At 44.8% G+C, this 11,997-nt stretch overlaps 1 protein-coding gene across 1 annotated transcript in view; it reads right to left on the bottom strand.

The window, feature by feature from the left end:
- Positions 1–6,334: 6,334 nt before the first annotated feature.
- SEL1L3 (SEL1L family member 3) overlaps positions 6,335–11,997 on the bottom strand; it is a 99,054-nt gene continuing 93,391 nt past the window's right edge. Inside the window, exon 24 of the mRNA XM_077279942.1 lies at positions 6,335–6,752. Within this exon, the coding sequence (XP_077136057.1) occupies positions 6,592–6,752 (161 nt within the window). The 3' untranslated portion in view covers positions 6,335–6,591. The remainder of the gene's footprint in view (positions 6,753–11,997) is intronic.

The raw sequence follows: 11,997 nt of genomic DNA, 5'->3' as shown, positions 1-11,997 counted from the left end.
AATGTGGGCATCATATCCCTGTTAAAAAAAAAGAATTAAAATAAAAAATAGTTATATACTCACCTTCCGTTGGCCCCGGATCCAGGCGAAGCGTTTACCGATGCTCCGTGCCCACTCCGGTCCCAAGAGTGCATTGCGGTCTCGCGAGATGATGACGTAGCGGTCTCACGAGACCGCTACGTAATCATCTCGCGAGACCGCAATGCATGGAGCGGTCGCGAGGAGCGGGAAAGGCTAGTTCTGGATGCGGGGGCCGACGGACGGTGAGTATATAACCATTTTTTATTATTTTTAACATTAGATCTTTTTACTATTGATGCCGCATCAATAGTAAAAAGTTGGTCACCCAGGGTTAATAGCAGCGGTAACGGAGTGTGTTACCCTTGGCATAACGCGGTCCGTTACCGCTGCCATTAACCCGGTGTGAGCGCTGAGTGGAGGGGAGTATGGAGCGGGCACTGACTGCGGGGAGTAAGGAGCGGCCATTTTGCCGCTGGACTGTGCCTGTCGCTGATTGGTCATAGCCGTTTTGCCGCGACCAATCAGCGACTTGGATTTCCATGACAGACAGAGGCCGCGACCAATGAATATGCGTGACAGACAGAAGGACAGATGGAAGTGACCCAGACAGTTATATAGTAGATAGATGAATGGGGACATTATTAGTTTTGATAGGAGCAATCCATTTCCTTTTTTTTTTTGGGGGGGGGGCATTGTTACTTTAAGTGAGCACTCAAGGGTATTTGTTGCTGAAAGGGGGCACTTGGGATATTATATCTTTCAAAGGACCATACAGGTCTTTGGACAGTAGGGGCATTAATACTTTCTGTGGGACACTAATTTCTTTGGGGTGGCAGTAATCCTAGTAATGACACAATTGATTAAATATTGGGGTCAGTGGTCCACACTGCAGGTGCACACAGAGTGGGGAGTTTTTGTAGGTTTGGTATACTGTAGCTGGAGACGGCACTAGAAATGTGAGAAGTCAAATGTACCTTTGTTGTAATCTGTGCAGATGAGTCTGGCTGGAGAAGTTGTCATGTCGATCTGGGCTAGATAGAAAAGTGAACGATCCGAATCAGAAAGAACGTCGTGTGTAAGTTACTAAATATATATATATATCTCTGTACTGTAATCGCTTGTTCTGCAGAACTGGTATCTACCAATATATGGTTACTGTAAGGTTGCAATATTGCTCTTTGCAGGTAGCATTTTTTTAAAATATTTAGTAGAAGCTTAACCCCTTCACCCCCAAGGGTGGTTTGCACGTTAATGACCAGGCCAATTTTTACAATTCTGACCACTGTCCCTTTATGAGGTTATAACTCTAGAACGCTTCAACGGATCCCGGTGATTCTGACACTGTTTTCTCGTGACATATTGTACTTCATGATAGAAGTTTTACCACTTTGATATTACCTGCATTTATTTGTGAAAAAAAACGAAAATTTGGCGAAAATTTTAAAAATTCCGCAATTTTCCAACTTTGAATTTTTATGCAATCACAGAGATATGTCACACAAAATACTTAATAAGTAACATTTCCCACATGTGTACTTTACATCAGCACAATTTTAGAACCAACATTTTTTTTTTGTTAGGGAGTTATAAGGGTTAAAAGTTGACCAGCAATTTCTCATTTTCACAAAACCAAATGAGATGTGCTCCCTAAAAAAAAAAAAAATGAAGTCATTTTGAGGGCTCTATGTGACAGAAAATAACCAAATGTGACTCCATTCTAAAACCTGCACCCCTCAAGGTGCTCAAAACCACATTCAAGAAGTTTATTAACCCTTCAGGTGTTTCACAGGAATTTTTGGAATGTTGAAATAAAAATGAACATTCAACTTTTTTTTTTTTTTTTAAACAAAAAATTTACTTCTGCTCCAATTTGTTTTATTTTACCAAGGGTAACAGGACAAATTGTACAACAACTTTTAGGGTCCATTTTCTCCTGAGTATGCAGATACCCCATATGTGGGGGTAAACCACTGTTTGGGTGCATGGCAGAGCTCGGACGCGAAGGGAGCGCCATTTGACTTTTCAATGCAAAATTTACTGGAATTCAGATGGGACGCCATGTTGCGTTTGGAGAGCCCCTGATGTGCCTAAACATTGAAACCCCCCACAAGTGACACCATTTTGGAAAGTAGACCCCTTAAGTAACTTATCTAGATGTCTGGTGAGCACTTTGACCCACCGAGTGCTTCACAGAAGTTTATAATGCAGAGCCGTAAAAATAAAAAATCATTTTTTCACAAAAATGATCTTTACGCCCCCAATTTTTTATTTTCCCAAAGGTAAGAGAAGAAATTGGACCCCAAAAGATGTACAATTTGTCCTGAGTACGCCGATACCCCATATGTGGGGGTAAACCACTGTTTGGGCGCATGGCAGAGCTTGGAAGGGAAGGAGCGCCATTTGGAATGCAGACTCAGATGGATTGGTCTGCAGGCGTCTAGCTACATCAGGGGCTCTGCATATGCAACGTAACAGTAGAAACCCCCCATAAGTGACCCCATATTGGAACTGGACCCCCCAAGGAACTTATCTAGATGGGGGTTCAAAGTTCTCGCAACACAAGTGTTTCACTAGTTTATAACGCAGAGCAGTGAAAATAAAAAAAAAAATCCACAAAAATTATTTTTTAGCCCTCAGTTTTGTATTTTCCCAAGGGTAACAGGACACACTGGAAAACAACTTTTGGGGTCCAATTTCTCCTGAGTACGCCGATATCCCATATGTTGGGGTAAACCCGTTTGTGCGCACGGGAGAGCTCGGAAGGGAAGGAGCACTGTTTTACTTTTTCAACGCAGAATTGGCTGGAATTGAGAGATCGGACGCCATGTCGTGTTTGGAGATAGTCAGCTGACACCCTGCCGCGATCGGCCGCACTCCCCCCGTGAGCGTGGCTCATCGCGCTGGACGTACTATTCCGTCCTTAGGAAGTAGGGCCCACCCCACATGGACGGAATAGTACGTCCAATGGCAGAAAGGGATTAAATAAAAATGAACATTATTTTTTTTTTTTCACAAAAAATTTACTTCAGCTCCAATTTGTTTTATTTTACCAAGGGTAACAGGAAAAATTGTACAACAACTTATGGGGTTTTGGCGTACTCGGGAGAAAATAAACCCCAAATGTGGGGGTAAACCACTGTTTGGGCACAAGGGAGAGTTTGGAAGGGAAGGAGCGCCGTTTGACTTTTCAATGCAAAATTGTCAGGAATTGAGATGGGACGCCATGTTGCGTTTGGAGAGCCACTGATGTGCCTAAAACATTGAAACCCCCACACAAGTAACAATTTTGGAAAGTAGACCCCCTAAGGAACTTATCTAGATGTGTGGTGAGCACTTTGACCCACCAAGTGCTTCACAGAAGTTTATAATGCAGAGCCGTAAATTAAAAAAAATCTTTTCACAAAAATGATCTTTTCGCCCCCAATTTTTTATTTTCCCAAGGGTAAGAGAAGAAATTGGACCCCAAAAGTTATTGTACAATTTGTTCTGAGAACACTGATACCCCATATGTGGGGGGGGGAACCACTGTTTGGGCACATGGCAGAGCTCGGAAGGGAAGGAGCACCGTTTGGAACGCAGACTTAGATGGATTGGTCTGCAGGCGTCACGTTGCATTTGCAGAGCCCCTCATATAACTAAACATTAGAAACCCCCCACAAGTGACCCCATATTGGAAACTAGACCCCCCAAGGAACTTATCTAGATGTGTTGTGAGAACTTTGAACCCCCAAGTGTTTCACTACAGTTTATAACGCAGAGCTGTGAAAATAAAAAATCCTTTTTTTTCCCCACAAAAATTATATTTTAGCCCCCAGTTTTGTATATTCCCCAGGGTAACAGGAGAAATTGGACCCCAAAAGTTGTCCAATGTGTCCCGAGTACGCCGATACCCCATATGCTGGGGTAAACCCCTGTTTGGCAGCACGGGAGAGCTCGGAAGGGAAGGAGCACTGTTTTACTTTTTTCAACGCAGAATTGGCTGGAATTGAGATCGGACGCCATGTCGCGTTTGGAGAGCCCCTGATGTGCCTAAACAGCGGAAACACCCCAATTATATCTGAAACCCTAATCCAAACACACCCCTAACCCCAACGGTAACCCTAATCCCAACCGTAAATGTAATCCAAACCCTAACAATCGCCCCAACCCTAACTGTAGCCCTAACCCTAGCCCTAATGGGAAAATGGAAATAAATACTTTAACTTTTCCCTAACTAAGGGGGTACTAAGGGGGTGATAAGGGGGGGGGGGGGGAGGGGATTTTGATTTACTATTTATAGCGGGGATTTTAGCAGATTTTTATGATTGGCAGCCGTCACACACTAAAAGACGCTTTTTATTGAGAAAAATAGTTTTTGCGTTACCACATTTTTAGAGTTATAATTTTTCCATATTTTGGTCCACAGTGTCATGTGAGGTCTTGTTTTTTGAGGGACGAGTTGACGTTTTTAACTGGTAACATTTTCGGGTACGTGACATTTATTTTATCGCTTTTTATTCCGATTTTTGAGAGGCAGAATGACCAAAAACCAGCTATTCATGAATTTCTTGGGGGGGGGGGGCGTTTAAAACTGCTTTATCCATTTTACGGTATATTCTTCGGGTCAGTACGATTACACCGATACCTCATTTATATCATTTAAGTTTTGGCGCTTTTATACGATAGTTTTTTCTATAAAATAGTTTTTATTTGCATCGCTTTATTCTGAGGACTATTACTTTATTTTTTCGCTGATGCTGTATAGCAGCTCATTTTTTCCGGGACAAGATGACGTTTTCAGCGGTACCATGGTTATTTATATCCGTCTTTTTGATCACGTGTTATTCCACTTTTTGTTCGGTGGTATGATAATAAAGTGTTGTTTTTTGCCTCTTTTTTTACTGTGTTCACTGAAGGGGTTAACTAGTGGGACAGTTTTATTGGTCGGGTCGTTACGGACGCGGCGATACTAAATATGTGTACCGTACTTTTATTGTTTTTTTATTTAGATAAAGGAATGTATTTATTGGAACAATATTTTTTTTATTATTTAGGAATTTATTTTTTTTATTTTATTTTTTTTACTTTGCCCCAGGGGGAAACATCACAGTAAAGTGACAGATCGCTGATCTGACACTTTGCTGTGCATGGTGTCAGATCAGCGATCTGACATGCACAACAGGGAGGCTTCCCGGCGCTGGTAAGCCACCTCCCTGCAGAACCCGTATGCAGCCCCGCAGCCATTGGGAGGAGGAGGTAAGAGACCCTCGGAGCAACGCAATCACATCGCGTTGCTCCGAGGGTCTCAGGGAAGCACGCAGGGAGCCCCCTCCCTGCGCGATGCTTCCCTATACTGCGGGAACACTGCGATCATGTTTGATCGCAGTGTGCAGGGGGTTAATGTGTCGGGGGCGGTCCGTGACCGCTCCTGGGACATAGTGCCAGATGTTAGTCAGCCGACACCTGGCCCCGATCGCAGCTATCGGCCACGCTCCCACCGTGAGCGCGGCTGATCGCGCTGGACGTACTATTCCGTCCTTGTGAAGTAGGGCCCACCCCACATGGACGGAATAGTACGTCCAATGGTAGAAAGGGGTTAATGTAATTCAGTCATTATAGTAAAAGGTGTATGAAGGTATCATTGGTCTTTGTATAGAATGTAGTTTCATGTAGAGGTAATGGTGATATTATAATATGTATTCACTGTGTAGTGGTGATAGTAGTAGGCGCTGTGTAGCCGTCATGTATGTTTGTAAGTAAGCTCCGTTATGGCACCATATCTAAGCAGTAAGCTTGGTTCTGGTACTGTAACAATGTAGTAATCTAGATTATGGTACCGTATGTATGCTGAATCTTGGTTCTGCTCCAGTTTCTATGTAGCAGGCTTGGTTCCATGTAGTGGACTTAAGCTCGGTTCTGCTCCCTTATCTCTTTAGTAAGCTTGGTCCTGCTCCCTTATCTCTGTAGTAAACTGGGTTCTGCTCCCATATCTCTGCAGTAAGCTCTGTTCTGCTCCCATATCTCTGTAGTAAGCTCGGTTCTGCTCCCATATCTATGTAGTAAGCTCAGTCCTGCTCCCTCATCTCTGGAGTTAGCTCGGTCTGCGCCCATGCATCAAGCTCTGTTCTGTTACCATATCCATGTATCAGCCTGTTTTTAAAGCCCGTTATCTCTACTACTTTAATGCAGTGGCCAGAGAAAAAGGGAAAAGGAGGGCCACTGCCTTGTGATTGCCCCCCAGGCTGAAAAGTGCCAGCCAGCCCCTGCCTCTGTGGTACACCAAGATCCTATGTTGTCGCATTGACAGCATCTATTAATAAGTAGAAAGAACCTGAAAAGTTAGAATCTTTATTGTCTTACATATGTAGAAAATTGCCTGCAATTCTTCGCCAATTTCCACCTAAATTAAAAAAAAAGAATTGTTCCTTCATATCTTCATAGCAATGATGAAGAATTAGTGCTGCATCTCACATCGTCCACCGAATGTTCATGAAGAGGACATACAACTCCTATGTAGTAGCACATAGAAAAGCCACTTTTTCCTCCTGTCATGTCCATAAGTTGACTATGGCCATCACTGTGTATTGTCAGTCATCTCGTCAGGTCTATGTTTCCAGTCTCGGAATGAGGTGGTGTAAGACTGACCACAGATGCTTCAGTTTGCTCAGGTCTTGGAGGAGAAGTATCGGCATTGTCTGACTGTTGTGGAGAACCATGGACATGGTCAGCTCTTCTGGACTGTAATATGTTACCTGGAAAAAACAATCATGGAATTATACATTCTTTTATTATATAGTCACTGTGCATATAAACTGAACTGTGGCTAAAGGGAACAAGAGAGCCGATACCTGCTGCCCGAACCAGACATTGGCTGCATGATGTCACCAAGGTATGCTTTACTCTGAAATACTGCAGAGCCCATGCTGTTCGGGTGATTAGTCAAAAACCGGTCTCTGGCTACTACTCCACTTCACTTGAGATACACACACATGAACAAACATACCGAGAGACTAGTCACGCAAGGACTTTTGGACTAGTCACCTGTGCAGCATGGATCCCAGTCAGGTGCTTGATGTACAGTATGGCGTTTAAAACATACCTGTCTGAAATGCTGTCTCATGTTGTCATTGTGAAGTCATCGCAAGATAAAAGGCAAGGATGATCCAGGGAAGTAAAGGGTTTCATTCATTAGGTAAAACATAGCATTTATTAGGCCATTAAAAAAAATGGTACCCAAAAATATTGGCTGGACTGACCATAAGCAAGATGCATAGTAGAAGCGCGTAGGTCATCACAGTCAATAGCGACCATGATGCACAGATTCGCCGCAGGTCTCCTGATCTGAACTTGACAGCTTCATAAATACCTTGGAATCTGTGAAGTCCAGGTCAGTACAAATCTTGAAAACAGAACAAACTCCCCTTACTTGTTTCAGTATGTAGGTTGTGGTCCTTCAATACGGACCTCAACCTGGTTGTCCATGACTTCTTTATTAATAACGTATCTGGAGCAATACGGAGTAGTGTCTGTTTTCTGGTACTGCAGATTAGTTCATTCTGAAGTGAACGGGAGCCGAGCTGCAGTATGTGAGAACGGCCACTGCTGAGAGATCGTGTTTTCAGGATATCTTTAGTATTGCACAGGTTAGAGAACCTGTGGTAGTTACAATTGCCTTAATAATAATACTTCCATCACCTGTACAACAACAAGGAAATCCAGAAAACATGACGTGTTGGCAGCCATGAGCACACTGGGTTTGGGAAACTGGCCTTTACGTAACATGCATACCAGCAGTGGAAGCTTGAGCCATTAGGACAAGTGCAGATAACAGACTGACAGTGATTTTAGCGCATTATCTCCACTACTGTCATGATGTGAAACTGAAGAGTTTACCAGGAGTCACTGATTACAGTGCAAATAACCGAGAGACTAAAATCCTGACAGAAGACAGATGATGCCACTACCAATATTTACATGTGGAACTGCAATTAGTCAGTTCTTGATGGTGTTGACTTGGTAAAACATAACTCACCTAATGGATTGGTTCATCCAATGCTTAAAAATGTGCACAGCTTGTTAGGTTTTTCAGAAACAACCAGGCCATGTGCACACTTTTTTTCTAGCAGAATTCACCTGGTATCCATCTGAAAAAGCGTCACAAAACAGTGGCAAAAAAAATGAACATAATGTACAGCAATGTAACAACAACATTGCTGTGCAAAAGTTCAGTTCTCTGGTACTTTTAACTGCTTCTGGGTTCGAAAACCGTGAAGTGGTCAGAAGAAGTAGCATTTATGTTTTTAAATTTTATGTTTTAAATGATTAAAAGGAAGACGCTGGCGGCACAACCACTGCATAGGTAAAACCTCAAGGAAAGTCGCTTCAGGAAAAAGACCACTGGAGCTGCTTCCTCTAGGAAACCTTGGCGGTTCCAAGGGCACCTAAAGTGAACCTGACAGCTGATACATACTGTCCAATCCATGGTATCATGCATCAGGCACTGGCTGTGGTATCTCAGCCAGGTACGTTTGACTCAAACGCTGCAACGTTTCAGTGAATAACATACTTTAAAATCTGGATAGGTGGGTCCCCGGCAACATCTCCATGCCCTCTGCCTATACATGCACATAGGGTGATACCTGTCCATCCAAGGCAAAGATCTGTTAATCCAGTGCAGCAGGCGGGCAGAAGCTGCCAGGGACCCGCCTGTCCAACCAGTCTACAGTGTGGTCCCCAGCGGCTTTTACAGCATGTTCTTCTCTGAAACGCCGCACTGTTTAAGTTCATACAGTACAAGTACATACAGCCAGTGTCTGCCACATGCTGTCCACAAATTAGGCAGCATGTATCACATGTCAGGTTCACTTTAAAGACACTGTGCATATACCCTTTATTGGGATTTTTTGAAGAGCTTGTCTTTTTTGGAAAAGGTTTGGAATAGTGATGAGCGAACGTGCTCCGATAAGTTGTTCTCAAAGCATACACGGTGCTATCCGAGTGACTTCGGAGTGCTCAAAAAATATGTTTGATTCCCAGCAGCTGCAAGTCTCGCAGCTGTTAGACAGCTGCAACAAATGCAGGGATTGCATGTAAGACAGCCGCGAGACATGCATCTCGAACATATGATTCGAGCACGCTAAAGACACTCAGATAGCACTCGAGCATGCTCAAATAACACCTTATCCGAGCACGTTCGCTCATCAATAGTTTGGAAACTGGTTTGAAAATTTTTTTTCCACCTTTTCGTTGACCAGTGCCTAGTTTGGAGGGGATTCCATCAGGATCCACTTTGAAGAGGTGTGGGGCATACATATTCCTTTTTCCAGCAGGCCTTTTTTTACAAAACCTCTTTTAAAAAACAAAAACCTCAAAAAACACCTCTTATAAATAGCATATATGAGTGACATAGAAGCATTTTCCAAGTATTTTTGAAGTTGTTTCTCTAGAAAGGTTTTGATTAGTGTTGAGCATTCCGATACCGCAAGTATCGGGTATCGGCCGATACTAGCGGTATCGGAATTCCGATACCGGGATTCCGATACTTGCCGCGTATCGGATACCGGAATCGGAAGTTCCCAGATTCAAAATGCAGAAATTCAGCCAATGAGAATGATTTCAAGTGTGGGCACATCCTGTTCAGCATGGAGGGCATGAAACTACTGGCATGGCTGTGATTGGCTGCTGAAATGATGTCATGATGCAGTTTAAAAGTCGCTGGCGCCATTTTGCGATCACTCTGCTGTGAATTCAGTTAGTGACAGGACGCTGTTTGCTGACTGAGGGACAGTTTAGAGATAGCGATTTGCTTCTTTGTGCTTTCCAAAGGCTAATTTAGCAACCGCTGTGTTCACCTACTATTCACCTTCCTTTTGCCTTGTAGCGCTGTTTTCACAGCGATCTGCAAGGTCTCTCTGTGTGTGTGTGTGTGAGTGCAGCCCACTCTCTAGTCTGAGTGCAGCCACATAGGCCATCCATAGCTGGTTGTATTCAGTTCAGGGAGGGTGGTTCATTGCCTCATACTGTCCTTTTTTTTTTTTTTTTGAAGTAGTGCAGGCTGCTGCACATTTTTTCCAAAAATTCCTATTAGTGTCTTTCCACCCGTCTCCAGCTAATTTGTGGAAAAACACTACATAGGATAAAGTAGAGGAGGGTTTTTGGGCCTTGCAGCGCCGTTTACGGCTGTCTGCACGGTCTCCGTGTGACTGCAGCTCGCCCTGTAGTCTGTGAGCAGCCGTAGCCTGGTTGTCTGCAGCTCAGGGTTTTTCACTGCGTCATACCGCCAAATCAATTTTCTTTTTTTTCAAAGTAGTGTAGTCTGCTGCTAATTTATTTTAAAAAATCCTATTAGTGTCTTTCCACCCGTCTCCAGCTAATTTGTGGAAAAACACTACATAGGATAAAGTAGAGGAGGGTTTTTGGGCCTTGCAGCGCCGTTTACGGCTGTCTGCACGGTCTCCGTGTGATTGCAGCTCTATCCGTTGTCAGTTCAGCCCCAAAAAAATAAATAAATAATAAAGTTCACCAAACACACCAGTTACACACCACTTTACATTTGTGTAGGCCACATTAGCTCATATTCAAGTCTAGTCCACACTTTAGAAAATTAGTGTGTCTTATACCTGTTAGGAGGAGTTGCTCAGGAATAAGCACACAAAGCCGTTAGTACTTTTCTGCTTATCTTTATCAGTCAACCAAGATGAAGAAGGCAGTGAGTAAGGCACGTGGGCGTGGGCGCGGAGCAGGGAGGGGACGTGGGGATTCTGTGCCTGCTGCGGGCACCGGTGAGTCATCAGCACCCACTTTCACAAGGGAACAGTCGTTCATGCGCAGCTTTGTCGCCGAGCGCCGTACACCGCTGCTGCGTGAAGACCAAATTGAAGCCGTTGTGGGATGGATGGCAGCTAATGCATCAACTTCCATTAGTGCCACATCCTCTCAGACACAGAGCACTGGAGAGCAGCCATCTGTCTCTTCACCACCTGCAAAATTGCCCAGGCAGACAGAGATCCCAGGACAGGAGCAGTCTCTACTTCTGTTCTCTGAATCATCTCTTGGCTTGGAAACAGGGGGCCAGCCAAGCAGCATTGGAGAAATGGAAGAAGAGGCAGGGTGCAGTGATGCCCAACCGCTTTTTCTGTCTTCCTCTGAAGAGGCGGGTGGGCCAGTGGCTCCGGTCACCACCTCGCAGGCCGCATCAGCTGATGATGACACTCAGGTGCCACTTACTGGTGCGTGCTCTGCTGCTGAGACTACCCAGGAGGAGCAGTTGGGGGCAGAGGGTAGTGTAGATGATGAGGTCCTTGACCCATCTTGGCGTCAGGGACAGGAAGGTGGTGGGAGCAGCTCTGAGGAAGAGATTCCCCGTACGGCCCAAAGAGGGAGAGGGAGGGGGAAGACTGCGGATCCTGCAGCCTCCGCTTTGGCACCCGTAAGGAGCATGTCTCTTCCAAAAGTCAAAAGGGGGGCTCCCAAGACTTGCAGTGCCTGGTCCTTTTTTGACACAGTTGCAGATGACATTTGCCATGTCAGATGCAAGGTGTGTCATCAAAAAATCAAAAGAGGTCAAAAAGTCGCCAACCTCAATACCTCCAACATGTGGAAACATGTGCGCAACAGGCACCCGGCGGAGTTAGACAAACACACTGAAGAGCTAGGCCAACCAACAGCGGCAGCTACCACCTCTTCAGCTCGTGTTGCCTCTTCCTCTAGCTCACACGCAGCTGGTTCGGCTTCCTCCCAGGATCGCCGTGGAAGAACCTCTGGCCCTGTTGTCCAGAGACCCGCTGTCATTCCACCCGCAGCACCACTTTCCCAGTCATCCACACACTCCCAGCCCAGTCTACAGCCATCGGTAGTACAGGCATGGGAGAAAAGGCGGCCTTTCTCGTCAAACCACCCACGAGCACAGGCTCTGACTGCAGGCATTGCCAAACTTCTGTCACTGGAAATGCTGTCATTCAGGCTGGTGGAGACTGACAGCTTCCGTGACTTGATGTC

This window comes from Ranitomeya variabilis, chromosome 1 (assembly GCF_051348905.1).
Source record: "Ranitomeya variabilis isolate aRanVar5 chromosome 1, aRanVar5.hap1, whole genome shotgun sequence".
Classification (NCBI taxonomy): Eukaryota; Metazoa; Chordata; class Amphibia; order Anura; family Dendrobatidae; genus Ranitomeya; species Ranitomeya variabilis.
Note: the sequence above shows the minus strand (reverse complement) of the source record. Positions and strands in the feature narration are given on the sequence as shown.